Source organism: Tinamus guttatus, unplaced genomic scaffold (genome assembly GCF_059628265.1).
Source record: "Tinamus guttatus ecotype Peru unplaced genomic scaffold, ASM5962826v1 Tinamus_guttatus_pri_ptg000049l, whole genome shotgun sequence".
In the NCBI taxonomy this organism is placed as follows: Eukaryota; Metazoa; Chordata; class Aves; order Tinamiformes; family Tinamidae; genus Tinamus; species Tinamus guttatus.
In genome coordinates this window covers 499,432-525,356 of record NW_028288583.1, presented here as the reverse complement: position 1 = coordinate 525,356, position 25,925 = coordinate 499,432, and the positions used below count along the sequence as shown (strand labels likewise).

The 25,925-nt window shown below is 67.9% G+C and overlaps 4 protein-coding genes and 2 long non-coding RNA genes across 6 annotated transcripts in view; 3 read left to right on the top strand and 3 right to left on the bottom strand.

Moving 5' to 3' along the window:
• Positions 1 to 903: 903 nt before the first annotated feature.
• LOC148595881 (uncharacterized) lies at positions 904 to 1,910 on the top strand. The gene is made up of 2 exons (XR_015914399.1): positions 904 to 958; positions 1,723 to 1,910. It is a non-coding gene; the product is annotated as an uncharacterized LOC148595881 (long non-coding RNA).
• On the bottom strand, positions 1,734 to 4,784 carry GNAT2 (G protein subunit alpha transducin 2). The gene is made up of 8 exons (XM_088539800.1): positions 4,591 to 4,784; positions 3,774 to 3,816; positions 3,504 to 3,645; positions 3,088 to 3,245; positions 2,876 to 3,004; positions 2,378 to 2,507; positions 2,155 to 2,308; positions 1,734 to 1,932 (listed from the first exon to the last, which is right to left on the bottom strand). Exons 1-8 carry the CDS (start codon positions 4,706 to 4,708, stop codon positions 1,742 to 1,744), a joined length of 1,065 nt encoding a protein of 354 aa, XP_088395926.1. The 5' UTR covers positions 4,709 to 4,784; the 3' UTR covers positions 1,734 to 1,741.
• Positions 4,785 to 6,633: 1,849 nt separating this feature from the next.
• On the top strand, positions 6,634 to 13,325 carry AMPD2 (adenosine monophosphate deaminase 2). Its single transcript, XM_088539831.1, has 18 exons — positions 6,634 to 6,730; positions 8,484 to 8,614; positions 8,707 to 8,837; positions 9,073 to 9,141; positions 9,623 to 9,734; positions 9,927 to 10,113; positions 10,198 to 10,339; positions 10,542 to 10,631; positions 10,751 to 10,880; positions 10,982 to 11,176; positions 11,343 to 11,474; positions 11,638 to 11,801; positions 11,886 to 12,012; positions 12,124 to 12,287; positions 12,352 to 12,472; positions 12,556 to 12,729; positions 12,940 to 13,050; positions 13,125 to 13,325. Exons 1-18 carry the CDS (start codon positions 6,652 to 6,654, stop codon positions 13,323 to 13,325), a joined length of 2,460 nt encoding a protein of 819 aa, XP_088395957.1. The 5' UTR covers positions 6,634 to 6,651.
• Positions 13,326 to 14,248: 923 nt separating this feature from the next.
• On the top strand, positions 14,249 to 16,245 carry LOC148595880 (glutathione S-transferase Mu 5-like). Its single transcript, XM_088539797.1, has 8 exons — positions 14,249 to 14,312; positions 14,666 to 14,741; positions 15,153 to 15,217; positions 15,300 to 15,381; positions 15,459 to 15,559; positions 15,691 to 15,786; positions 15,859 to 15,969; positions 16,091 to 16,245. Exons 1-8 carry the CDS (start codon positions 14,277 to 14,279, stop codon positions 16,184 to 16,186), a joined length of 663 nt encoding a protein of 220 aa, XP_088395923.1. The 5' UTR covers positions 14,249 to 14,276; the 3' UTR covers positions 16,187 to 16,245.
• Positions 16,246 to 17,106: 861 nt separating this feature from the next.
• EPS8L3 (EPS8 signaling adaptor L3) lies at positions 17,107 to 21,836 on the bottom strand. The gene is made up of 18 exons (XM_088539829.1): positions 21,796 to 21,836; positions 21,608 to 21,681; positions 21,458 to 21,519; positions 21,222 to 21,377; positions 20,487 to 20,624; positions 20,314 to 20,390; positions 19,406 to 19,520; positions 19,223 to 19,334; positions 19,064 to 19,128; positions 18,673 to 18,747; positions 18,445 to 18,593; positions 18,279 to 18,358; positions 18,138 to 18,246; positions 17,933 to 18,029; positions 17,690 to 17,812; positions 17,506 to 17,585; positions 17,217 to 17,359; positions 17,107 to 17,135 (listed from the first exon to the last, which is right to left on the bottom strand). Exons 1-18 carry the CDS (start codon positions 21,834 to 21,836, stop codon positions 17,107 to 17,109), a joined length of 1,725 nt encoding a protein of 574 aa, XP_088395955.1.
• Positions 21,837 to 23,949: 2,113 nt separating this feature from the next.
• The window catches only part of LOC148595876 (uncharacterized), a 355,837-nt gene continuing 353,861 nt past the window's right edge, over positions 23,950 to 25,925 (bottom strand). Inside the window, exon 3 of the long non-coding RNA XR_015914398.1 lies at positions 23,950 to 23,964. This is a non-coding gene — a long non-coding RNA (uncharacterized LOC148595876). The remainder of the gene's footprint in view (positions 23,965 to 25,925) is intronic.

Here is a 25,925-nt window from a genome sequence, read left to right as displayed (position 1 = left end):
GTAACCACTGAGAAGATAGAGGACTTCATGTCTACAGGAACAGTACGGGTTTATTTACAAGCAGTAGAGCGCAAATACAGCTGTAAATAGCAGAACGAGAATCTTTCAAATAACCGTTTCCTCTTTGTCTGACCCTGTTCCTCTTCTCTAGGAGTGATAAATTCTCTAGCCCCTACTGCACGTGCTGCTCTTTGCCTGCGGCGGTGGCTCTGCGCCTCGGTGCCGAAGCCCCGCGGGCTCCGGAGCACGGGATCGAGCGCGGCTCCACGGACACCGGGAGAGATGGGCTCCCTATGGAGAGCGGTGGCTGCTAGAACTCGTCCCTCAGCTACTTAAGGCTGTTTGGGGGCACAGTTGCAGGGAGCTGCAGTTGTTACCTTTTGTTTTTCCAAGGGATTTTATTTTCCTGAGACGTTTTGGGACTTATTTACATCAGAGGGGATCTTCCCCGGAAGGAATGAGCTTGGTTGGCAGGAGTTGACTTATCTAAGGGGGCTTCGTGCCTGCATCCCCCCTCCCCAAAGCCTCCCCGTTCAGTCCGGCGGCGCTTGGCTGCGGCGGGAGGAACCGGCTCTGCCCCGTTGGGAAGAGCTGGGGAGGGAGAGGCAGCGGCTCCATGCGGAAGGGGGACGGATCCGGCGCTCTCCCGGCTGCTGGAGCAGGGCCGGCCTTCTCCTCGGGGCGGCAAATCCCTCCCGAGCCCTCCTAGAAACGCTGGGATGTCGAGCGGAGCGGAAGGTTTTCTTTCTTTCTACTTTTTTCTTTTAAAAAAAGGAAAGGGCCATGAAAGAGCAGGAAGTTCAGCTGCAGCCCCTTCCTATTGCGGTCTTGCAAGTCTGTGGCTTGGTGGGGCTGCTCTTAGAAAAAGTGGGGTCCAAGTAACTTCTTTTTTTTCTTCTTTTTTGCTTAATCCTTTTGGTTCTGCTCAGCAGAATGGTGATGCTGAATAGAAGTGGTTGTCTCTTCTAGCAGGAAGGAAGAAGGAAGAGGTGGTTAAACGCTCGCAGGCACCGCGGCCGAGGCGAGGGCTATTGCAGCGCGGCTGCGAATCGGCATCGCCCGAGAATAGGCCGAGCCAGGCAGGAGCCTGCGGGGAGGGCCGGCAGCGCGAGGAAACCTGCCCTTCCCAAGCTGCCCGCCCTCTGCCTTGCCCTGGAATTTGTTTTTCTCCTCTCTGCTCCCTGCGGGCGCTCACTTGGCTCCTTGGGAAGGAAAACAGCGGAGCCAGGAGCTGCTTTGAAAGCAAGAGGGGAGAGAAATCCCCTGGTGCCCCCTCACCGCGCGCCGCTAAGACTTAGACCTGTAAAAGCCCCGCGGGCTTGGGGCGATGGGTTCCCTCGGGTACACCCGTGCGGGTGGCTGTGCCTCGGCGCCCTGCGCTAGCCCGGGACGGCGGCGGCCGCAACCCGCCTGGCACCGCGCGGCCCCCGCGGGCTGCGGCGTTTGGCCTCCGGCCTCTCGTTATCACAGGGGTGCCAGCAGGGAAGGGCTTCTGGGCTTGCTTCGGAATGGCCACCGGGAGCTGGAGCGAGCGGCCGCGCGAGCGCCCTGCCAGCCCCGCTGGCCACGGCCCGGGGACCCCCTGTGACACCAAGGGGACTCTGATGGCCCCTGGCAGCCCAACTGCAGAGCTGGGGCTGGCTCTGCTGCTCTGTCCCCCCTCACCCCCTTCTCCCAGTTCGTTTTGGGGCTAAAAGAGCTGTTTCTAATCAAAACTCGGAGGGTACCTGCCGCGCGGGGCTCAGAAGAGACCGCAGTCCTTGAGGTTCTCTTTGATGATGACATCCGTGACGGCGTCGAAGACGAACTTGACGTTCTGCGTGTCTGTGGCACAGGTCATGTGGCTGTAGATTTCCTTGACGTCTTTCCGCATGTTCAGGTCCAGGAACTGGGTCTTGATGTAGTTTCCAGCGTCTTCAAACGTGTTGGGACCTGGCGCGGGCAGAAAGGAGCAGGCTGGGAAGATGCTCCGCTTGGGAAGGCCACCCTGCTGCCGCCTGTCCCACCCGGGGACCCAAGCCCCTCTCCCCGCTTGCTTTTACGCATTAAATCTCTGAAATCTTCCTCCTAGGAGGAAGAGGGGAGCTGAGGATGGCAGCTACTGAAGCCCCCTGCTCCGTAGCAGAGAAAATTGGGGGGAAGAAAGCTCCTCACCGTCGTAATCGGGGAAGCAGATGCTAAGGTGGACTTTCTTGATCTTCTCCTCAAAAAGGTCCTTCTTGTTGAGGAAGAGGATGATGGAGGTGGCGGCGAAGAACTTGTGGTTGCATATGCTGTTGAAGAGGTGCAGGGACTCGTGCATGCGGTTCTGCAAGCAAACGCACGCGTCGGAGCGGCTCTCCCGCCTCGGCCCCGCGGGCCCGGCCCCGCCACCTACCACTTCGTCGTCCTCCACCAGCACCATGTCGTAGGCGCTCAGCGCCCCGCAGAAGATGATGCAGGTGACCCCCTCGAAGCAGTGGATCCACTTCTTGCGCTCCGAGCGCTGCCCGCCCACGTCGAACATCCTGCGGAGGGGACGGGGCAGTGACGTGGCTGCGGCCGCCACCCCGGCGCACGTGGGACGGGGCCACCATCTCCCTGGCTGCGGTTGGGTCACGCAGGCAGAGTTGGGGATCATCCCCAACCTCAGTGGGGACTGGTGGTCCCAGAACAGCACCGGGACTTTGCTACGTTCATGCTTAACCCCGTGCTGGAGGGTCTTTTGGTGCAGGAGACCCATCCTGGAGCTCCTACAGGGTCTCCTCTGGGGTTTGGACCCCTCCATCTCCAAAGGAGGGAGGCGAGGATGGGCCAGGCTTTTCCATGCACCACGTGCCTGGGAACACAGGGCTTCCTCGCCAGCTGGGACGCCCACGTCCCTCACTGCGCCCACCTGAAGTTGAGGTCCTTGACGGAGAACTTGGTCTCGATGATGCCCGTGGTCTTCACGCGGGACCGCAGCACGTCCTGCTCATTGGGGAGGTAGTCGGGGGCCGTGATCCTGTCCAGCTGGTTCAGGTAGCTGGGGACAACAGCAGGGGAGCGAGACGTGATGGGGCGGCCGCGGCGCCGTCGGCGCGGCCGCGCACGGGCGCCCGCACTCACTAGGCGGCCGAGTCGTTGAGCTGGTACTCGGCGGCGCGGTCGAAGCAGGCCTGCACCCCGCCGTCCTTCCACAGCTTCTTGATGCAGTCCACGAGCTCGGGGGGCATCGTGCCCTCCTCGATGGAGTCGGCCAGGTTGAAGAGCTGCCGCCCGTCGTCCTGCGGGGCAGAGCGCGGCCGCTGCCGGGGACCCGCGGGCTGCTCCCCGCACGGGGCTCGGGACCAAAGCCACCACCACCCCCATGGAGCTTCCTCTCCGCGGAAGAGATGGGGCAGGACGAGGCCACCACGGTCCCAGCCCTGCTCCGGGTGGCCCATGGCCTCTGGGTGGCCTCCTTGTCCCCCCGGGCCTGGGCAGGATGGTTTTTTTCAGGGACAGGAGGGATGGGGACGCTGTGGCGGGGTGGCACTACTGACCGCTCGCCCCGACTCGGCGTAGTCGATGCCCAGCGTGGACATGGCGCGGATGATGGCCAGGATGGACTGCAGGATGTTGCCGTAGATGACGGCCTTGAACTCCATGCACTCCTCCTTGGTGTAGCCGTCCTGGTGGATGATCCTGGCGGGCGGCAGCGCGGCGCTCAGCCCCGCGGCGCATCCCACCCCCGGCACCCGGCTTTGGAGGGGGGAAATGGGCGCCCAGCACCCCCGGGGAGCCCCCCGTCGGGATGGGGGCCTCCTACTCACTTCATCTGCTTCACGATGGTGCTCTTGCCCGACTCTCCGGCTCCTGCGAAAGGGAGCGGAGCTCAGCCCCGACGCCACGGTGAGGGGCACCACGCGGTCACCGGAGCTGCTCTCCAAGCCCTGCATCCCTCTTGCCCCGGGCTCACCACCACAGAGGAGGCTCTGCTTCGCAGTGGGGCACCCGGGGGGCTGCGGGACCCCATCCCCGGGGGGCTCCCGCCCGCCGCAGGCGCCGGTGGCCCTCGCGCGGGCGCCGTAAGCGGCTTAGGGTGCAGCAGGAAGCCGCTTAGAATTAGGGGGCTAATCGCCTTGATCCCGCGGCCCTGCCGTCACCTGGATAAGCCCCCGCGCTGCCGCTCCCCCCGGGATGGGAACGGGGACCGCCGTCCCCATCCGATGCCCCCAGAGGGTGACCACAGGGTCGCCTCGAGGTGGGATCGATCCCCGCGGGTGGTCCCCAGGTGCCCCCTCTTGCAGCTGCTTGAATGCCCGGTGTCCCCAGAGCGCTGGGGATGTCTGTCCAGCGGGACGACCTGGGCAACCAGCTAGTGGGAGCTCGTGTGGCCAGCGGGACCACTGGCCGCGCCGGCAAGGGGCTTGGGAAGGGCACAGGCAGGGCAGGAGGAGCTGTCCCTGTGTCACCATATCCCTGGGTGCCCATGTGCCTGGGTCCCCATGTCCCCATCCCCTCTCCCGGTCCACTCAACTTGCTTCTCTCCAACAGCTCCATTCGCTCAGTGTCCCCGACGGTCCCTGGTGCTGAGCGGAACCGCAGGGCCCCCGCTGTCCCCATGCCGTCCCCTTGCTGCCCCCTTACCCAGCAGCAGCAGCTTGACCGTCTTCGCCTCCTTGTCCGCATCCTCCTGGAGCTTCTTCTCCAGCTCCTTGGACCTCTTGGCCATCTCCTTGTCCTCGGCACTGGCCCCGCTGCCCATGGCCTCGCTGTCGGTGCCCAACTCCTCGAGGAGCTCCTCTAGGTCCCCAGGCTTTTCCAGCTCTTCACGGGGTGGGCGGGGGGCAGCAGAGGGGACCCCAAAAAGCTGAGGTGGGTGCTGGACACCGTGGGGGGGGTCCCGAGGGGCTGCTCTGGGCGCGCGCCGGCCACCTGCCCCCGCGCTCTCTTCTGCCTTCGTTGCCTGGGGGCAACTAACCCAATTTCTGGGGCGTCCGGGGGCTCGGGGGCTCTTTATGCCACCACGTGACGCCGGGGGCGAATCCAATTAGCTGAGCCCAAGATGGCAACGATTAGGGCTCGGAAAAGCCACGGGCGAGGCCGGCGGAGGGGTTACGTAAGGGGCTGTGGCACCCATGGGTGCCCATTGGCTCCTTAGGGGGTACCGTGGAGGGTCCCTCACACCTGGGATCCCCCTCCGCATCCCAGGCTGGCACCCAGGGAGGATCTGACATTAGGGACATCATTGGGGGACCTTGCTGTGCCCCGTGTGGCTGCCTCCCTCCCTCCCAGGGCGCATCTTGCTGGCCCCTAATTGCTGCAGACTAATGACCACCCCCGGGGCTGCCGCCTCTCGCCCTCCTGCGGCCATGTGACAGCTCAGCCTTCCTCCTCCCCCTCCTCCTCCTCCTCCTCCTCCTCCTCCTCCTCCCCTCCGCTCCGTACCACCTCGCACCGCTGCGCCCAGCACAGGAGCCATCGTGTCCCCAGGGTCCCAGCCCTGGGCCACGTAAATTGCTGCACCCCACTGCGGGATGGGTTATTTTATGGCCTGTGACCATTTCCCCCGTTATTTGCCCCATCTCCCACCTGGTCGTGTCCCTGTCCACCCTCCCCCCCTCCCCCTGCTGTTGTCCCCCCCGGCGTCTCGCTGTCACCGGCCACCCAGGGACATTGCGTCCCCGCTGTCCCGGCAGAGACAAAGCCCCTTCTGAGCCGCTAATGAACTTGGCGCTAACGAAAGGGGTCTAATTAACTCCCCGGCATCACAGGCGGGGCGCACAAGGGGGACACTCAGATCAGGGTCCCTCGTCCCCACCGACCCCACGTCTGGTGGCCCTTGGTCCCACCTGCGTGGCCCCTGGGGGCGGGTCTCGCGGGAGGTGTCACCCCCCTTGTCCCCTTCTCTCCCGCGCTCCGTGGCCCCAGGCGCGGGGAGGGGACGCAGGCGAGTGGGAGGGGGACACAGAAGTGGCAGCGTCCCCCGCGCGTGTCGGACCCCCCCGCCTGGCGCCGAGGCCGCCTAAAAATACTCCCTCCTGCAGCGCCCGATCGGGCCACTCGGCCGGGCGGCGGCTGGGGACGCATCGCGGTCCCTGCGGCCACATCAGCGTGTCCCCCCCGGCGCCTCCTGCCACCACCGGGCCAGGTTCGCAGGGGCCGCGCGGACGGGGAGGGCGGCGACACCGGCGCCTCAGGGAGGACGGCGGGGACGTGCCCGTGTCCCCGCGTCCTCTCGCCGCGTCTGGGGTGGGAGCGGGGGATGGCGGGACATGAGGGTCCCTCTGCTGCGGGGGGACCCGACACCCGTCTCGGGGGGGGATGCTGCATTTTTGGGGGGGAGAGCGAAGAGGCAGCGCCGCCCCTCTTGGGGCCCCATCTTGGGGACACTGCGGTCCCCAAGGGTCCCCGTGCGGAGGGAGGGGGGCCCCGAGCCCGTTCCGCTGCGGCGGGTGGGGGGGAACAGAGGCGGGCGCTGAAGCAGGGCCCGGTTGCCCCGACAACCTTCCTCCTCCTCCTCCTCCTCCTCCTCCTCCTCGCCGCCGTCACCCACATCCTCCTCCCGCCCCATCCTCTTCCTCGGCGCCGCTTCCGGCCGGCCCCCGCGGGGACTTTGGTCCAGCCCCGGGGCCGCCGCTGCAATCAGCGGCCGGGGGCGGGAGCGCGGCGGCCGCCGCCCGCCCCCCCGCGCCCCGCCGCGCCGCGATGGCCTCCGCCGCGCCGCCGCCGCGCTCCAAGGCGCCCTTCAAGAAGCGGGGCAGCCTCCAGGCCCCCGGCCCCGCAGGTGAGACCCCTCCGTGGCCCCCTTCCCGGACCCGCCGCCCGGACGCCTGGGCCCCTGCGCTGTAACGGGCGCGGGCGGCGCGCGCCCGTCCCCGCGGCGTCAGGGCGCCCCCCCCGCCCTTCTCTCCGCTTCCTCCCTCGCTGGCGGAAGGTGCAGGGCGGCCGCGGGACCCGCAGTCTCTCCCCCCACACCCCGTTCTGTCCCCGACCCCCCCCCCCCGCGGCCATCGGGTGTCGCCGGGACTGCGGCAGGGTCGGTGGCACGAGGTGCCATCACGCCGGGGTGACAGCGTGTCAGCGCTGGCACCGGGTGCCGCGCGAGCCCTGCGTGGCACAGGGGGGCAGCGCATGGTGGGTGACACCCGTGCGTGCCAGGGGTGCCGACATGCTGTGGGTGGCACGGGGTGACACTGTGTCACAGGTGGCGCCGCGCGTGCCCCGCGTGCCGGGGATGCCAGCACACCGTGGGTGGCACGGCGTGACAGCATGTCACAGGTGGTGGCACTGGGTGCCACGCGGGCCCTGCGTGGCACAGGGGGGCCAGTGTTATGTGGGTGGCACGGTGTGACAGGACATCACAGGGGGCACCCTATGCGCGGCCTGTGTGGCCAGGGGTGTCACAGGGCACCCAACACCCATAGCACCCTGTGGGATTAAGGCTGCCGGTTCCTGTCCCTGGAGGTGACGGGGGTCACCGAGGGGCTGGTGGCAGCTGGGGGGGTGACAAGGTGGCCTCATGTGTCAGTTTCCCCTCGAGTGTCCCCTGTTCCTGCCACCCCTGCTCCCAGGGAGCAGTCGTGTGGCCCCGGTTTCACCAGTTGCCCCTGAATTCCCCCCGCCAGTCTGTGCCGGGGGAGGAAATCAGAGGTGGGGGGGCTGGGGGTGCCACATAGTGCACCCGGCCCGGGGTGTCCCCTGGCCACGCGTGGGAGGCTGGGGACAGGCGCCAGGATGCCTGGGCCCCCTCCAGGGGAGCCAGTTCCGCCTTCTTGGCATGGGGAGGAGGCAATGGCACGTGTGGAGCAGCCCCGTCCCCAAGTGTCCATCACCCCAACGGAGGACGATGCCCCCCGGTACCTCCGGGGCTGCGGTGCTCGGCTCCCCCCGCGCCCGGCACCACGGCGGGCGCCTGCCGGGGAGGGGACGGGGGCTGGTGTCTCCCCCCAAGGCCCAGGTGTCCCCAGTGCCCCTTCTCCCTTCTCCATGTGCAGGGAGGAGCTGGGGGTGCTCGTCCCCCTCTCCCGGCATCCCCTGAGCTCCGTGTTTTGGGATGGGGGCAACATGCCGGGGGCGGAGGGGCAGGTTGGAGGGGGAATATGGGCTTGCCGGTGCTATGGGGTGCGTTGTGCCGGTGCTATGGGGTGCCCCCGCCCCGGCCCAAACTGCGGGGGTCCCTCCCCTGGCTGGCTGGAACGTGGGGGGAAGGAGCAGGGTGGATGATTGGACCAGGCGGCTGCATGGACAGGGGGGACAGGGCAGATGGAGGGAGCAAGATGGATGTACAGGGGGCACCTGGCTGGAGAAGAGGATTTGGCCTGGGTGGGGGGACCCAGCATCTTGACCCGCCCCCACTTCACCACTGAGCCCTGGGGCTCGTTAACCCCCCTCATTAATGAGTCAATGCACCAGGATGTGGGGAGGGAGAAGCGGGTGGGGGGGTCCTTAATCCGGATCCCCGCTGTGTGTCCCGGGACGCCCCTCGGTGTCCGGCCAGGGGCTCCGCGCGGGCCGGGTGGCTGACGCGGCGCCCGCAGAGCCGCGGCCCGGCCCGGCCTCGCGGCCCCTGCAGTCGGCCCGTTCGCTGCCGGGGCCCCCCCACTGCCTCAAGCACTTCCCCGTGGACCTGCGCACCTCCATGGACGGCAAGTACAAGGAGATCGCCGAGGTAGGGCACCCCCCGGGCCGCCGTCCGCCCCCGCCCCGGCCCGTCCTGGCGGCGCCGCGGCGGGCTGAGGCCGGGCACAACTCGTCGCGCAGGAGCTGTTCTGCCGCTCGCTGGCCGAGAGCGAGATGCGCACGGCGCCCTACGCCTTCCCCGAGGAGAGCCCCATCGAGCAGCTCGAGGAGCGGCGGCAGCGCCTCGAGCGCCAGATCAGCCAGGACGTCAAGTGAGTCCCGGCGCCCGCGCGAGGTGCTGCCCGCTCTGTGTCCCCTCTCTCGTGGGTGTTGCACCTTGGTGTCCTTTGGTTTTCTCTCCTTTTTTTTTATTATTTTATTTTTGCCTGATTTTCTCGTTTTTTGGGGTCCTGTGTGCCTCTGTGCTGGTTCGGGCATTAACGGGGTGTTTTCTCTCCCCCCAAACCCCCGGCCCTGGCCCCCCCCCCGTCCTCATCCCCCCCCCAGACTCGAGCCCGACATTTTGCTCAGAGCCAAACAGGACTTCCTGAAAATTGACAGTGCCGCCGACTTACAGTGAGTGTCCGGCTCGGTGCCACCGCGGCTGGGGACACCGGCGGGGGGCGCAGGGGCCCCCCTCCACCCGCTCCCCAAAACCCAGCACTGAAAGCGCCACCCCCATCCCTCCCCCCCCACCCCGAGCTCGTTGGCACCAAAGGGGTTAACCCCCCCCCCCCCCAGGTCAGGGGGGTTTTGGGGTGCTGAGGATGGGACCCCCCCACACTGCCCCCCCTCCTGCTGTCCCATGTCCCCCCCAGTGCGGGCAGGGGACCCAGGGCTGCGTCTCCTTCTCCCTCCTGTCTGCGCTTGGGGCACGGGGGGGTGTTGAACCCCCCCCCCGCCTCTTGTCTGTGTCACGAGTTGTTCTGTCCTCTGTCCCCTCCCGCCTCTTCGTTGTGCTGGGGGGGGGGTGGCCCCCGGGTGTCCCACACCCCAGGGGGGCGGCGTGGGAGGGGCTGCGGGGGCTGCGGTCTCACCCCCCTGTGTCCCCCCCCAGGCTGTACAAGGAGCAGAGCGAGGACCTGGTGGACCATGTCCCCAAGGAGCGCGAGGCGCTGCTGGAGCGCGAGTTCCAGAGGGTCTCCATCTCCGGGGAGGAGAAGTGCGGGGTGAGTGCGCCCTGTGCGTCCCCGTGTCCCCCCGCAGCTTCCCTTAGCTCAGCGGCACCAAGGACGGGTCCAGACCGCCGCAACACGAAGCCTGGTGGGACCCCATGGCCACGCGGCGCTGGGAAGCTCCTCCTTGGGGTTCCTCACCCCGCCGCGGTTCCTGACCCCCAACCGTTTCCTCCCCTTGCCCAGGTGCCCTTCACGGACCTGCTGGACGCGGCCAAGAGCGTGGTGAAGGCGCTGTGCGTGCGCGAGAAGTACATGGGGCTCTCGCTGCAGAGCTTCTGCCAGACCACGGCGCGCTACCTGCAGGAGCTCTCCGAGAGGCCCCCCGAGCCCCGCGGCTACGAGGAGCCGCCCGAGACGCCCGTGGCCGCCGGTGAGCGGGGCCGTCCCGGGGGAGGCCCCTGGGGGGGACGCGCGGCGGCGCCGGAGCAGCTCGGTGCATGTGGCGCTCTGGTAGATGCCCCCGTGCACCCGCCGTTCACGGAGCAGCACCCCTACGAGGCCTGGGACCCCCGCGCCATGCCCGGCGACCTGGGCTTCGGCCTCCGGATGGTGGACGGCGTGGTGCACGTCTACACCAAGCAGGACGTCACCGACAAGTGAGTCCAGCTGCCGGGGCTCAGCACCCCCATCGACCTTCCTACCTTCTTCCAACCTTCTGCAAACCTGGGGGCAGCTGCCTCTGGGGAGGTTCGGAGGGGGCTGCATTGACCCAGGGGGATGGAAGGATGTAGGATGGACCCTACTTGTTGGGGTGGCCCCATAGTCACGTGTGACCGACCCCTGTCCCCTCCTCTCCAGGAGCACAGAGCTGGACCTGCCCTACCCCGACCTGCAGGAGTTCATCGCTGACATGAACTTCCTCATGGCTTTGATCATTAATGGCCCCATGTAAGGAGAAGCACCGGGGTCTGTGTCCCCACCTCCCCACCACGGGGACACACGGTTGGGCATGTGGTGGCCCTGGAACCTCCTCCAAACTTGACGTCGACCTCCTTGCCTTGCGCCAGCAAATCCTTCTGCTACCGGCGCCTGCAGTACCTGAGCTCCAAGTTCCAGATGCACGTGCTGCTCAACGAGATGAAGGAGCTGGCGGCCCAGAAGAAGGTGCCCCACCGCGACTTCTACAACATCCGCAAGGTACCCAGGCCCTGGCAGCACCCGAGGGTCCCTGGCCTGGCCGGTGGCCGATGGGGACGAGGGGACGGGTTCAGAGCTGAGTGTCTCCCTTGCCGGCGCAGGTGGACACCCACATCCACGCCTCGTCCTGCATGAACCAGAAGCATCTCCTGCGCTTCATCAAGCGGGCCATGAAGAAGCACCTGGACGAAATCGTCCACGTGGAGAAGGGCAAGGAGCAGACGCTCAAGGAGGTCTTCGAGACCATGAACCTCACTGCCTACGACCTCAGCGTGGACACGCTGGACGTCCACGCGGTACGAGGGCCCCTCCCGAGCCCTGGAGGTGACGGCGACACCGGCCCATCCCCAGCCAGGCTGGGGCATCTCCTCCGGGGGTGGCCCGGTGCCAGGGCAGGGGGTGGCGGGTGGCCCCAGGGTGGCCCCAGGGGGCCGTGGGCTCACGCCTGTGTCTCCGTGCCAGGACCGCAACACCTTCCACCGCTTCGACAAGTTCAACGCCAAGTACAACCCCATTGGCGAGTCCATCCTGCGGGAGATCTTCATCAAGACGGACAACCGCGTCGCGGGGAAGTACTTTGCCCACATCATCAAGGTGAGCGGCCCAGGAGGCGCTGGGGGCGCTACTGCCCAGCTCGGACACCCTCCTGGTTCTCCTCCCTCCACTGCCCACGTTGGCCAGCACCCAGTGCGGGGTGACGTCCCTCCGCGGCACCCTTGGCCGGTGGTGACGGGTGACCCCTTTCCCCGGGCGGCAGGAGGTGATGTCCGACCTGGAGGAGAGCAAGTACCAGAATGCCGAGCTGCGGCTGTCCATCTACGGGCGCTCGCGCGACGAGTGGGACAAGCTGGCCCGCTGGGCCGTGAACCACCGCGTTCACTCCAACAACGTGCGCTGGCTGGTGCAGGTGCCCCGGCTCTTGTGAGTACCCCAGCGCCCACCGCCCGCAGGGGACGCAGCGGTGACGGGGCGCCCAGCGCTGAGGCACCGCTGTCACCCTCGCAGTGACGTCTACCGGACCAAGAGGCAGCTGGCCAACTTCCAGGAGATGCTGGAGAACATCTTCCTCCCCCTCTTCGAGGCCACCATCCACCCAGCCCAGCACCCGGAGCTGCACCTCTTCCTGGAGCACGTGAGCACCCTGTCCTGCGCCTTGGGGACCGGTCCCCTTGTCTAGCTCCTCTATGCGTGGGGATGGGAGGTGTCCCCATGGAGGTGGCCACCACCAAGCCCTGGCCCGCAGGTGGACGGCTTCGACAGCGTAGACGACGAGTCCAAGCCGGAGCATCACATCTTCAACCTGGACAGCCCCTTGCCGGGCAACTGGGTGGAGGAGGACAACCCACCCTACTCCTACTACCTGTACTACATGTACGCCAACATGACCGTGCTCAACCACCTGCGCCGGTAAGCGGGGCCGGGGGCTGGCGGGGCCGGGGTCCCGCGGGCGCCGCTGACGCCGTCCCCGCAGCAAGCGAGGCTTCCACACCTTCGTGCTGCGGCCGCACTGCGGCGAGGCCGGGCCCATCCATCACCTCGTCTCGGGCTTCATGGTCTCGGAGAACATCTCGCACGGCTTGCTGCTGCGCAAGGTGAGCGGGCGCGGGGCCGCCCCGCGCGGCCCTTTGGCTCCAGGTGTCCCCGCGGGTCGCGCTGAGCCCGCTGTGCCCTCCAGGCCCCCGTGCTGCAGTACCTCTACTACCTGGCGCAGATCGGCATCGCCATGTCCCCGCTCAGCAACAACAGCCTCTTCCTCAGCTACCACCGCAACCCGCTGCCCGAATACCTGTCACGGGGGCTCATGGTGTCCCTGTCCACCGATGACCCCCTGCAGTTCCACTTCACCAAGGTGAGTGTGGCTGGGGACAGCTTGGCTGTGGTCCCCTCAGCAGGCTCTGAAGTCCCATCAAGGAGCTGGGATGGGATGAAGATGCTGGAGGCCACCAGGCTTCTCCAGGGAGGGCTTCACCATGGTCCTTGTTGGCTGCTGGTCCTTGCTGGTCCCAGCCGCTCTGCTGGAGCGGGATGGGGGACACGAGGGCCACCGCTGTCCCTGCAGGAGCCGCTCATGGAGGAGTACAGCATCGCCACGCAGGTGTGGAAGCTGAGCTCCTGCGACATGTGCGAGCTGGCCCGCAACAGCGTCCTCATGAGCGGCTTCTCCCACAAGGTGACGACCCGCCGCCGTCCCCAGGGCCACCGGCGCCTCGCGGCAAGGTGTCCCCAACCCTGCTTGTCCTCCAGGTGAAGAGCTACTGGCTGGGTCCCCACTACCTCAAGGAGGGCCCGGAGGGCAACGACATCCGCCGCACCAACGTGCCCGACATCCGCGTGAGCTACCGCTTCGAGACGCTGTGCCAGGAGCTGACGCTGCTCACGCAGGCGCTGCGCAGCGCCGAGCTGGAGCCCATCCAGGAGGAGGACGCGGCCACGGCCACCCCGTGACACCCGGCAGTGCCCCGCGTCCCCCCGCCGCCACCGCCGTCGCGCTCCCTTCCCCGGCCCCCCGCTGCCGTCCCCGGTGTCCTCGTGCTGGTGCCTTCGTTGTGTTGGTGGGTGGGTGGGTGGGGGCTGTTGTTGCTTTTTTTCGGGGTGTTCCGTTGTTTTTTTCCTGTTATTTTTCTTTTTTAGCCGGTTTTCTTGCAGGGGGCCCAGCGGTCACCTGCCTCGAGCGGGGACGTGGGGCTGAGCCCGGCGCTTGGTGGCCCTGGGGACACTGGCGGGGCCGTTAGGTGCTGGGTGGAGGAGGAGCATCGTCCCCCCTGCCCTTCCTCTTCCTCCTCACCAGCACCAGGGCCAGCAGGGAGGAAGAGGAGGGTCCGGGTGTCCTGCCAAAGGTGGGAGGGGGCACCCTGGGGTCCTGCCGGCATCGTCCCCCGGCACCTCAACCCCCCTCACCCGCTCCGCGGTCGGTGCCTGGGGAAAAGGGGAGGGCGCCCACGCAAAAATAATAATAATAAAGAAAAAAGAAAAAAAAAAGAAAAGGAAAAAAGAAAGAAGATGAGAAAGAAAGGGAAAAAAGCGAAAGAAAAAAAAAGCATGAGAAATAAAGATATTTAAGTAAATTCTGGCAATACGGCTGGGGGCATCGGACCCTGGGCACGTGCAGAATGGGGGGGGGGGCACATGGCCCCCCAGGATCGGGGGAGCCCTATGGGGGGGGCTGGGGGGACACACGGCCCCCCCAGGCGGAATGGGGGATGGGCTAAGGGCGGACCCACCCCTCGCATTGAGGGGGGGGGAACCGCAGCCCCTCCCCCGCCTCTCCGCGGCGTGTCGGCCCCTTTAAGAGGCCCCCGCCGCCGCCCCGCCCAGGCGCGAGGGAGAGGAGCTGCCAGGACCGGGAGGGAGCGGAACGGAACGGAGCGGAACGGAACGGGAGGCTGCGGCGCTGCCATGGCCGCCGTGCTGGGATACTGGGACATCCGCGGCGTGAGCGGGGGAGGGGGCGACACCGCCGGGGCGGCGGGACGGGAACCCCCCCCCCGGCCCCTCCTCCTGCCTTGGGGCCCCCGCGCGCGCCGGGGGGGGGGGGAACCGGGGGGGCCGGGGGGAGGGCCCCCCCCCCCCCCCCCATGATGTGGGTGCCCCCGACCCTCCCGTTCCTGCGCTGTGAGGCTGCCCCTCCCCCCTCGGGTGCAAGACCCCCCTCTCCCCCCCCCCAGCGGCTCCTCCAGCACCCAAGGGTGCCCCCCCTCCCCCCTTGAGCCCCCGGGCCTCAGTTTCCCCCGCAGGGCTGGGGGGGGGGTCCAGAACCCGCCCCCCCCTCACCCGTGCCCCCCCAGCTGGCCCACGCCATCCGCCTGCTGCTGGAGTACACGGAGACACCCTACGAGGACAAGCTGTACAGCTGCGGGGACGGTGAGCGGCGCCCGGACCGGGAACACCCCCCCGGACCGGGAACACCCCCCCGGACCGGGAACAGCCCCCCCGGGCCGGGAACAGCCCCCCCGGGCCGGGACACCCCCCCCCCCGGACCGGGAACACCCCCCCCCCCGGCACCCCCGGACCGGGAACAGCCCCCCCCGGACCGGGAACACCCCCCCCCCCCCCCCCCCGGACCGGGAACAGCCCCCCCCGGCGCCCCCGGACCAGGACCACCCGCTCCCGGACCAGGACACCTGCCCCGCGCCCTGGACCGGGACACCCGCCCCCTTCCCGGTGGCGCCTCCCGCTCCGACTCCCGTCCATTCATCCCGGCAGTTTTCCCTGCTGTGGGGCTGGGCGGGGGATGCAGGGGGTGACACCCCCACTCTGTCCCTCTCCTCGCAGCGCCCGACTATGACAAGAGCCAATGGATCAAGGAGAAGGAGAAGCTGGGATTGGACTTCCCCAATGTAGGTGGCTACTGGGGTGGCTTGAGGGGAGGGGAGCTGCCTGGAGGGGGTGTCCTCACGTGTCCCCCGCTGTCCCCTGCAGCTCCCCTACTTCATCGACGGCAAGACCAAGCTGACGCAGAGCAACGCCATCCTGCGCTACATCGCCCGCAAGCACAAGATGTGTGAGCGCCCGGGGCTGCCGGGAGGGCGCTGGGGTCCCGGGGGCATCACGGGGCGCTGATGTGTCCCCGGGCCGCAGGTGGTGACACGGAGGAGGAGAAGGTCCGCGTGGACATGCTGGAGAACCAGGTCATGGATTTCCGCATGAGCCTCGTCATGGTCTGCTACAACCCCGAGTTTGTGAGTGCTCTGTGGGTGCCCATCATGGTGGTAGCACCGGGATCACTTGGGGACCCATCCAGAGAGGCCAGTGTCCCCTGGAGAGCGGGTGGATGTTGGGCATCCACCCTTTTCCCCCCTTCCTTCTGCAGGAGAAGCTGAAGCCGGGGTACCTGGAGCAGCTGCCAGGGAAGCTGAAGCTCTTCTCCAGCTTCCTGGGGGACCGCAAGTGGTTTGTGGGGGACAAGGTAGGTCCGGACCCCGGGGGTGGCGCAGGGGGGGTCACCCGCGGTGCCGCTCACCCGCTCGCTCCTCCCCAGCTCACCTTCGTGGACTTCCTCATGTTCGACGTGCTCGACCAGAACCGCATCTTCGAGCCCAAGTGCCTGGAGCCCTTCAAGAACCTGCAGGACTTCATGGAGCGCTTCGGGGTGAGCACGGGGGCTGAGGTGACACCTGCGGGGGCGAGGTGACACCCGCAGGGTCCTGCTCGAGGACGTGCACAAGGGCCCGGCCCCGCAAGTGCCAGGTCCTCTCCTTCTCCCCCTCCAGGCCCTGGAGAAGGTGGCTGCCTACTTGAAATCCAGCCGCTTTGCCAAGATGCCCATCAACAACAAGATGGCCAAGTGGGGCGGCAAGAAGGAGTAGGGGCGCAGCGTGGGGTGAGACGAGCTGGCACGGCCTCAGCCTGGCCCCAATGTCCCCCCTGCTGCCAGCTGTAGTGGGACCGGGTGACGCAGCGAGGTGCCACCCTCTCCTGCTCGTAGCAGATCCCCCAAACGTAATAAAGTGTCTTAGATGCAGCAGCCTCCGTCCCTCACCGAGAGCCTCGGGCCGTGGCGGGGGGGAGTGTGGGGATGAGTTGGGGGGTCCCTGGCACCCAAGGGTGCCCTGTTGCCCCCTTAGTTGGGGGGGGGGGGAGGGAGATGGCACCAAGCTCCACTCAGGCACTTGTGACCCAGGGCAGGGGGAGGCTGTAGCCCCCTCCCCGTTCTGGCCGCTCTCATTAGCGCATTCCTGCTCTCTAACGAGGCAGAGCAGCCCAAGGAGCCGGGGACGGGGGGGCTTGGTGGCCGGCCAGAGCCCAGAGCGGGAGGCCAGGGACAGACCGTGATGTCCCACCAGCCGTGGGCGCCCTGGGGGTGCTGCTGGGGATGGGGACCTGGAGGTGACACCGGGGCTGGCAGCGAGGTGGCCCTGCCGTAAGCACGCACAGACTTTCCCCGTTTCATTTATTTTCGCGTTGCGACTTGCACAAAAATTCCCAGCTTGGCTGGGCGCCTGGAAATGGGATGAAGCAACAAGTCTCCCCCGTGGCGATCCCAAATCTCCTCCGGAACATCCGGCACCTCCTCCCCGGCGCCTGCGAGGGGAGGCTGGGCGGCCGGTGGAGCCCCAGGGACCCCGTCCTTGGGAGCCGGAGGCCTCAGCCCCATCCTGGGGGGGTCAAGCAGGACCAGGGACCCCTGCTCCCCCTTGGATCCCCCGCAGTCCTGCAGTGCTGTTCCCGGTGTTGCCCGGGATAGCGGCCTGGGATGCTCGTTCCGGGGGGACGCTGGGGGAAGGTGTCACTGCGGTTTCAGTCCCTTGGACCGATCTGCAAGGAGAGGACAAACAAGCGATGGGCAGGAAGCCCTGGGGCTCGTCCCCCAAGCCAGGAGGTGGCCGCCGCGGGCGCCTGGCGTCACCTCCAGGGACGTCCTCACGGCCGCGAGCTTGAAGGTGACGCGGCGCCACTCCTCGGGACACACAGCCCGCAGCTCCTCGGGTCTCATGTGCAGCAGCTGGTGGCCGGAGAGGACCCCGAGGCACTTCACCGTCCTGGGATGGGGGGACGCGGGTGGCCCCCCGGACAGACACCCGGTAAGACCCTGAGCTTGGCCAGGCGCGGGGGCAGCCCCCGCTGGTGTCTGAAGCTCTGCGGGATGGGGAGAGGGGACGCGGGGGAGGCGCCGGGGACAACGTACAGGCGCGAGAAGCCCTTGTCCTGCAGCCACGCTGTCACCTCCGCCGGCGAGGAGCCGGGGTGCAGGACGGGGGGGCTGCCCTGCGGGAGCGAGAAGGTCCAGGGAGCCCCAGGGGCAGTGTGGGGGGGTCCCGCTCTGCTGGACCCCCCCAGTCCCCTCCTGTGGCACAAGGAGGGGAACCCACCTGGTTCACGGTGTCCTGGGCCCTGGGCCCCAACCCCGGGGCTTCCAGGATGCTGCTGGGGACGTAGCCCTTGTCCCCATGGCTGTTCTGCACCAGCCACCACTTCTTCCTCTGGTCCAGCACCTAGGGCATGCGGTGACACTCGGGACGCCCGTGTGTCCCCAGTGCCTTGTTTGTCCCCTCCCTTCAGGGGTTCCCATAGCGAGGGGGGTCCCGGGCGCGCTGTCCCCTCGGCAATGGTACCTGCAGCACGTCCCCTCTCCGCACCGTCAGCTCCTGCGCGTTCCTGCCCTGGAACTCGTCCTGCGCCTGCACCAGCTCCCGGGTGGGGAAGGGGGGGCTGCAGGGCACAAAACAGCCCTGAGACCCTCCCCAGAATGTCCCCGTGTCCCTCCCTACGTGCCCTTTCCTGGAGCTTCCTTGGGCATCCATGGGCACCGGCACTTACCCCTGCATGGGGCTGTCCCTGTGACTGGTGGCGGGTGCCTGCAAGGGGGACCTGTGGTCAGAGCGCTCTGGGGACAGCGACAGCGCGTCCCCCCCATGCCACCAGCACTTACCCGCTCATCAGGCAGGGGTGTCCCCAGCGGCAGCATCCGTGGCGGCAGCCACCCATCGGAGAAGACTGGGATATAAGCGGGCACGCTGTGGCCCTCCGGGTGCTCGGCCCTGCCGGCGAGGGGAAAGCAGGGCGCTTATCCCGGCTTTTGTTGGGAGAAGACATCTCCCCTTTCCGGAGCTACCGACCAGCCTACCGGGTCATGGTCCAGGCCGGGCCCAGGCCCTGCCAGGTGTCGTGGTGCTGCCTGTGCAGCGTCTCCTCCAGCAGCTCCACGGCCGCCGGGATGAGCAGCGGGCTCTGTACCGAGGCCGCCAGGTTCCCGTGGGGACAGTGGCCCAAAACCTGCTTGGGACGTGGAGATGTGAGAAGAGGGGTCCCAAGGGCTCTCTGTTCTCCTCGCGACCTCCCAAAATGAACTCACAAAGGTCAAGGCCTCGAAGATGGAGGGCAGCAGCTCGGTGCTGCTCGGATGCTCCAGGCTCCAGCGGAGTTTGCCCTGCGGGAAGTGCCCGAGGAGCAGGCGGGGGGTGATTGTGCCCCAGGACAACCCCCCACCCCAGGGTGTTGCCTCGTGGCCTCTGCAGAGCCCCATCCTCCTGCTATCCCCATCCCGCCAGCCTGGAACCACTGGGATGCTCCTTGCGGAGCCGGTACCACCGGGATGCTCCTAGGGGTTTGGGTACCACTCCCTTGCTGGTGGGGTGCTGATACCACCAGGATGCAGAGATGCAGGATGAGGTCTCCAGAAGGGGATGGGGGGACACAAAGGGACAAAAGCCCCCCAGGACCCATCGACACCCCCTTGCACCTACCAGAAGGTTGAGAGCATATTTAATCTTCTGGAAGAAGTCCTTGTAATCGGCCTCGGGTGGGAAAACTGGAAGGGTGGAGAGAGAGAGAGGTGGCACCAGGGGAGTCACAGCTGGCCGTGCTGTGTCCCCTCCCCTCCTTGGCAGAGCCTTTTCTCTTACTTTTCCCTTTTTTTTTCTTCTTCCAGAGGCTCTTGGTGTTGGCCGAGCTCACGGCCGCCTGCACCCGCTGCACGAAGAGCTCCAGGTCGCCCAGCACGTGGTTGAGGACGTCCTGGGGGACGGGCAGCGTGAGCGCGGGGGGGACACGGGGACACGCTGGGGACGGTGGGTGGTGACACTCACGGCGTCTCGCTCTCCGTCGGACACGGGCTGGTTCTGCTCGTCGAGCCACACGCTCGGGGGGGAGCCTGGGGGGCACAGAGGGTCCCTGGGTGGTGGCCTCCACCTCCGCAGCCTCCTGCCTCCCCTCGAGCCGCGGGGCCCAGGCGTCCGGGCGCCCCCTCGGCAGCGCCCTCCTGCTCACCGTAGTCCGCGGGGGGGCCGCTGTTCCGGGAGCCCCCAGAGCTCCGGGGCTCTGCCCAGCGCTGGGGGAGGCTGGGGGGGCCCTGCGCGGGCGGCGGGGGGCGGCTCAGCACCGTCTCCAGGTCGCTCCTGAGCCCATTCCAGAGTTGAGGCCGGGAAGGTGGGATGTGCCCTGGGGCTGGGCGGGGGGGGCACATCCCAGCCCAGGGAGGGGGGCTGGGAGGGATGGGGGAGAGGAGGTGCCGGGGGTGGGGTCTGGGTGCAGCATTAGAGGTGGTGGGAGGGGGTTGATGCCCACGGGTGGGGGACGGGGGGGGTCTGAGCCCGGGCACGGGGAGGGAGGGGGTCTGCGCCCACGGGAGGGGGGCAGGGAGAGGCTGGATGGGGTGGGGGGGCGGGGGGTCTGTGCCCGTGAGGGGGGATAGAGGAAGGACAGGAGGAGGTAGAGGGTGGGATGGGGGGATCAGGGACATGGAGGGTGCCTGTGCCTATGGGTGCAGGGCTCCGAGGGGCGGCAAGGGCTCCGAGGGGCGGCAGGGGCTCCGTGGGGTGGCAGGGGCTCCATAGAATGACAGGGGCTCCGAGGGGTGGCAGGGCCTCTGTGGGGTGGCAGGGCCTCTGTGGGGTGGCAGGGGCTCCATGGAATGGCAGGGGCTCCCTGCCACGGGATGGGCTGGCGGTGGCTGGGGGGTCCCTGCCCGCCCCGGGGCGCGGTGCGGCCCCGTCACCTGTAGCCGTCCTGGCTCCTCTGCTCGTCGCGGCTCCGTCGCAGCAGCCGCTCCAGGCTGCCCTTGAGCGCCGCTGCCTGTCGCGCAGCAGCGGGGGCAGCTCCGTGAGCAGCCAGCGGGTTCCCCACTCCCCCCATTCCCAAGCCGCCCCCTTCCCGGCGCATCCCGCTCACCCCCGGCTCCTGGCACTGGAAGAGCAGCACGGCGGGGCCCGCGCGCTCCTGCACGCGCAGCGCCAGCAGCGCGTCCTCCGCGTCTGCCGGGGCCGAGCACTCGCGCACGGCGCCCAGCGGGAAGCGCTCCAGCTCCTCCTGGGGGTGCAGGGCTGCTGAGCCCCCCACCCGCCTCGCCTGGGTGCCCGGGGGCGGCTGGGGCTGGCGTGGGGGGCGGCTCGGGGGGCGGCAGGGTTATGGGGCGGTGATAAGGTCAAGGGAGGGGTGCCAGGGTCAAGGAGGGGGTCAGGGTGCAATGGGGGGTGCTATGAGGGTGTCGGGGCTAAGGGGGTGCTCGAGGGGTGTCATGGGTGGGGGGGGAATAGGGTTAAAGGGGGCTATGGAGGGTGCTGGGGGGGTTATGAGGGCTATAGATGGGGTCTGGGGTGGTGGCTACAAGGGCTTGGGGGTTACTGGGATGGGTGCAGGGCTGGGGGGGTGCTGGGGTTAGGGGGTGCTATGGGGGGGGTACCACAGTGTGGGGGGGTACTGGGGTTAGGGGAGTCTGAGGGGTCGCCATGCCTTGGGGGGTGCCAGGGGTAGGGGGCTGCCAACACCAACGTGGGTGGCATCTCCAAGGGGGTGCCAGCCTCCCGGTTCCCCCCCACCCGCCGGGATGCATCATCATCATCATCATCATCATCATCATCATCATCATCATCATCAGCGGGGGGCTCCGCAGGGCTGGGGGGGCACCTGGCTCTCGGCGTCGCTCAGCACCAGCGCCTGCTCCTGGACTTGCAGGACGAGGCCCTGGCCCCAGAGGCGGCCCTGGGCCTCAAGCGCCTTCAGGCGGGCGACGCAGTCCTGGGTGCTGCGCAGGTCGCCCTCCAGGCGCACGGTGAGCAGGTGCTGGGGGGGCAAGCGGCACCCATGGGTGCTGGGGGGCACGCGGCACCCGCGAGCGCTGGGGCGGCCGGCGGGGCTCCTACCTCCACGTGGTGCTGGAAGGTCTCCTGCTGCAGCAGGATCTGGGCATATTCCTTGCGCTGGGCTGCAGGGGGTGGGTAGGAATGAGGGCTTGGCGGTGGGGAGGGGGGTGCAGGCCGGATGCCAGGGTGAGGGGCTCCGCCGTGACTCACCGTAAATGGCTTTCCCACTGGGCCGGCCGGAGCCGTGGGAGCGGGGAAGCTCAGGGCTGGCGCGGCCGGGATTGCTGCGGGATGGACGGGTGGACGGACGGGCGGAGGTGAGCGCCCCCCTCCCCGTGCCCCAGGGGAGTCTCAGAGGGCTCCTATGAGGCCTCCTCACCCCCACGCCGGGTACTCACCGGGGCGCGGGGCTGCTCCAGCGGCCCCAGGGCTCTGCCATCCTGCTGGGCGCGCGAGGGCGGCTGCAGGGAGGGGGCACGTTGCACCCATGGGTGCAGGGAGGGGTCCACGTGAGCACCCGCCGCTCGCACAGGGATCCACAGGGCGCGGAGGGCGTGCGCTGGGCACACACCCGGGGGCTATGGGGCGAGGGGGGCACCCCTAGACCTGGCGCTTGCGCCTGGGTGACACGGACACAGCGTCACCGCTTCCTGGGTGGGAAGGCGGCTGCTTTGGGGCTGCCTGCGCCCGCTTCGGCACCCGGAAGGGCCCCCTGGGTGGGCCCTGGGCTGAGCCCCCGCTCTGGTTACGTGGTCCTGGACAGTCCCCACGTCCTGGTGTCACCCCTGCTACCAGCAGGTCTCCCGTCAGCACCCGCCACCTCCCCAGGGCCACCCAGCTCGTCCCCCGCACCTGCCTCCCCATGCCAGGGTTGTCTGGCGCCAAGTCACCCATTGGGGACACCAGCCAAGAGCTGCCCCCCACTGAGATCTGGCCCCTTTTTGGGCTCACCTGGATGCGGGGGGCCGGGCCCTGCTGCTGCGCTGTCCCCGCGGGCGAGTGCCCAGGACGCCGGGGCCCTGACGTCGGCACCGCACCCGGCTGCTCTTTGCCCGCTGGCGCCGTCCCCACCCCGCGCGGCGCCTGGCGCGTCCTCCCACCCCCCGCGTGGGCTCCCGTCCCCGTCCTTGTCCCCGCGCTGGCTGCATCCAGCAGGATTATCCTTCCTCCTCCTCGTCCCTCTGGCTCCGGCGCGGCCTGGAGGGCTGGGAATGGCCCCGTGGCGAGCGGGGATCCATGAGGGTGTTAATCGGGGGCGGGTGTTTGACTTCGGGCCTCAGTTTCCCCACGCGGGGGGTCGCGCTGCAGCCCCGTCTGTGGCCACCAGGGGGCAGCAGGTCCCCGCGGAGCCCCCTCCCCGCCAGCTGTGCGGCTCCCCAGATGTGCCCCCCCCCCCGCGGTGCTCCCCCTCTCCCTTTAGCTCTACCCCTCTCTCCTCTCCGTGCTCGTTCCTCCCCCGCTGACCCTCTCCCTTTCCCTTGACACCTCTCCCCGCTTCGTCCCCAGATGTGTCCCCCGTCCCCACCTGTCCCCCCCTCCCCATCCCCAGCTGTGTCCCCCCCCCCGTCCCCAGCTGTGCAGCCTCCCAGCTGTGCCCCAGCGCCACCGCCGTGCCCGGGTCTTGCTGGCACCGCCCTGGGGACAGCCGGGTGGCACCCGGGCGAGGGGAGCAGCCCGCTATGGTCCTCGGGAGAGGCTACATGGGGGCTGTAAGTGTCCCTGCACAGTGCAGGGGGGGCTGTTTCCAGCCCTAAATTTGCCTCCCCCTCCCGCTTTCTGCAGAGCTGGGGTGGCTTTAGAGGGGATTTAATGGCAGGAGCCGCAGCAGGGGACACCCTGGCGCCCCATTTCCCCCAGCGCCAACCGCTCCCGGACGCCTGGGCCCTTGCCGGCAGCAAAGTCCCCGCGGCGGCCGCGATAAACCCCGCGCGGCGGCGACCGCTCATTAACCCGGCAGCAACGGGTTAACGGCAGCGCCGCGGCGGCGGGCGGGGGGGGGAACCGGCGCCACCCCCGGTTATTTATTCAGCGCCTATTCCATGGCCGCGGTTTGTTTGGGTCGGTTTCGAGGGCACCTCGGGGGCTGAGCTGTGTTTTTCTCCTCCCCACCCCGCGACACCGGCCCGGAGGGGGCAGTTTCCAGCGCCTGGCAATAACCCCCCCGTCCTGTCCCCACAGCCACCGATGGGGCCGAGCAGTGGGGCCCCAGCACCCACAGCAGCCCCCGGCCCCGGCACCGCGGCGGAGGCGGCCCCCGGTTTCCCCGCTGCGGGTGGGTGGCCGACGTCAGGCCGCAGGAATTCGGAAGTCGCTGCAGTTTTTCGGGCCGTTTTTCCTCGTTTTTCCGCCCCCCAGGGCGCTCGCGGAGCCGGCGCAGGGTGCGGTGCGCTCGCACCCATCTGCCGCCCGCCCTGTTTACCCCATTTCACAGCTGCATTTAACAGCACCGGGTTTTGCCCCTCGTCTTTCCCAACCTCTTCCCAGTCCTTCCAGTTGCCCCACTGGGCATCGCTGCAGCTGCCAAACCTTGGAAAAAGGCATTAAAAAACATGTTTTTTTTTTTTTGCCTCCCCCCACCCCACATTTCTGCAGCCTGGCCCAGGAGACCTCCCCTGGCCCTGGCTGCCCAGAACGAGCTGTCCCTGCCCCAGCTCTGCAGAAGTCCCCGGGGCCACCAAGAGCCTTGCAAAAAGCCAGAAATGGCGTTAGAGGTTTTTTTTCTTCCTCCCCCAGCCCCGAACCCTGTTTCAAGGCAGCGGTTGATTTGGCGGGAGACACAGACAGTGTCGCCAGCAGCAGGACTGGAACCCGCAGTCCCGGGAAGCAGGACCCGACAGCCCCGTGTTTGCAGGCAGGATCCAGGTGCTTCCAAGACAGACCGGGAGCAAAACCTGGAGGCTCCTAGGAAGCAGCAGCACCCAAATGAGCCGAACTAGGAGGATTCATCCCCCAAATGCAGCTGCTGGTCGACAGGGGAAACTTGCCCATCCTCAGCCGCGTTTCCCAGTGCTCCGGGTGAGGGTTTGGCACCGGGTGCACTTTGCAAAGCTGGGGTGATGCTCAGCCCTGGCAGCACCAGGCCCTTATTTTTGGGGGGGAGATCAGTGCAATGGGGAAGGCAGTTACTGGAAGCACCAGTGACATCTTACCAGGCCAGGTGCCCCCAGAGGGGACGGCGGGGACAGCCCCATGGTGGCTCTGGGCTCTGGCCAGTGGCACCAACCGCTGGTGTTTGCCTGGGTCCACATGTCTCCGGATCCCCATGTTCTTGGATCCGCATGTCCCCGGATCCGCATGTCCCCCACGTCAGCGCCGTGGCCTGTGGTTCGCCCGCACCGGCTGCCTAATTGCCATGTTGTGGGGGGGACGGTGGCACCGCGTCTCCTCCACGGGGCCACATTAACCCCTTGTGGGCCAGGAAACTGCAGAGCCGCCTCTTCCCCCCGCCCAGCGCATTCCCCGCGGGTCATGTTGTTCCTTGCGGCGATGCCTGGAAATAACCCCTGGCCACCCTCTGCGGGCGCTGGCACCTCCGGCTGGAATGGGGACAGTGGGTCCGCTGTTCCCAAGCAGGGAGCTGCTCCAGGCGGGTTCAGGGGAGCTCCCTGACACTCCCGGGCCATTTCCCACATCCCTGCAGTCCCCATCCCAAGCAATCCCTGATCCCCCTCCTGCCCTGGGAGCGGGGACGCGGCTGCCACATGAGGGCATCATGGAGCCTTGGGTGACATCACTTGGGTGTTCTGGATGCATCGGTGCATCCAAGCCCGCTGCATCCGTGGGGCCATTTGGGCACGGAGCAGGAGAGCGGCTGGTGTTCAGGATCTTCCCCATCACTGCGGTCCTGCTGTCCCGGCTTGGCTCCCGGCTGCTCCGGCTCGTCCCTTTGCCCACCGCGGCAGACGGATCCAGCTGAGGAATTTCATCCCTGGGCAAAAAATTGCGGAAACCTTCCGAAACCGCCTGGCAGCGGCGGCGGGGGATTTCCAGCCGCGCCAAGGACACATGGGTTCAATTAGGGACAAGGAGGACATGGCACCAAGCAGGTTGCGGCACAGGCCTCTCCGGTGGCTTCCCAGGATGCAAATCCCGCAAACCGGGGCAGCTCCTCACGCTCCATGAAGGATCCCGGCAAAGCCACCGAGGGGAAAGCCAGGCGGGTGACGCAGGCTGAGGTGGCGCGGGGGGACGTGGTGCCTGTGGCTGACGCACGTGGGGGCAGAGGCGCCCGCGCCGCGAGGCCGCAGCTCCTGCACATTCCCAGGAAAGGCCATTTGCTCCCTTGAGCCCTTCCCAGGACGGTGATTAAGGCGATGAATAAGGACAACCCGGAGCATCTGGTCCCTGCCGATGGCAGCACGTGGTCATGAGCTGTTTGGGGCCACCGTCACGTCGCGCTTCCCCAAAAGGGCCAGGGGGACCTGCCCGATGGGGACTTGCTCCTCTGAGTCAAAGCCCACGTGGGCTTAGCCACGGGCCACCAAAAGCCACCGTGTCCGGTGCCCGGTGCGTGATGGCCGGGGAGGTC

Coding starts and splice junctions, on each gene's coding strand:
- GNAT2 (XM_088539800.1), bottom strand. CDS start 4,708: ATGGGCAGCGGGGCCAGTGCCGAGGACAAGGAGATGGCCAAGAGGTCC. Junction 3,817..4,590: donor GGTCAAGCTGCTGCTGCTGG/GTAAGGGGGCAG, acceptor TCCCTTTCGCAG/GAGCCGGAGAGTCGGGCAAG. Junction 3,246..3,503: donor ACGCCGAGTCGGGGCGAGCG/GTCAGTAGTGCC, acceptor TCTGCCCCGCAG/GACGACGGGCGGCAGCTCTT.
- AMPD2 (XM_088539831.1), top strand. CDS start 6,652: ATGGCCTCCGCCGCGCCGCCGCCGCGCTCCAAGGCGCCCTTCAAGAAG. Junction 8,838..9,072: donor CAGATCAGCCAGGACGTCAA/GTGAGTCCCGGC, acceptor TCCCCCCCCCAG/ACTCGAGCCCGACATTTTGC. Junction 12,013..12,123: donor TGCACCTCTTCCTGGAGCAC/GTGAGCACCCTG, acceptor CCTGGCCCGCAG/GTGGACGGCTTCGACAGCGT.
- LOC148595880 (XM_088539797.1), top strand. CDS start 14,277: ATGGCCGCCGTGCTGGGATACTGGGACATCCGCGGC. Junction 14,313..14,665: donor GATACTGGGACATCCGCGGC/GTGAGCGGGGGA, acceptor GTGCCCCCCCAG/CTGGCCCACGCCATCCGCCT. Junction 14,742..15,152: donor GCTGTACAGCTGCGGGGACG/GTGAGCGGCGCC, acceptor CTCTCCTCGCAG/CGCCCGACTATGACAAGAGC.
- EPS8L3 (XM_088539829.1), bottom strand. CDS start 21,836: ATGGCAGAGCCCTGGGGCCGCTGGAGCAGCCCCGCGCCCCG. Junction 20,391..20,486: donor TCCAGTGCCAGGAGCCGGGG/GTGAGCGGGATG, acceptor GCTGCGCGACAG/GCAGCGGCGCTCAAGGGCAG. Junction 17,586..17,689: donor CCCAGGACACCGTGAACCAG/GTGGGTTCCCCT, acceptor TCGCTCCCGCAG/GGCAGCCCCCCCGTCCTGCA.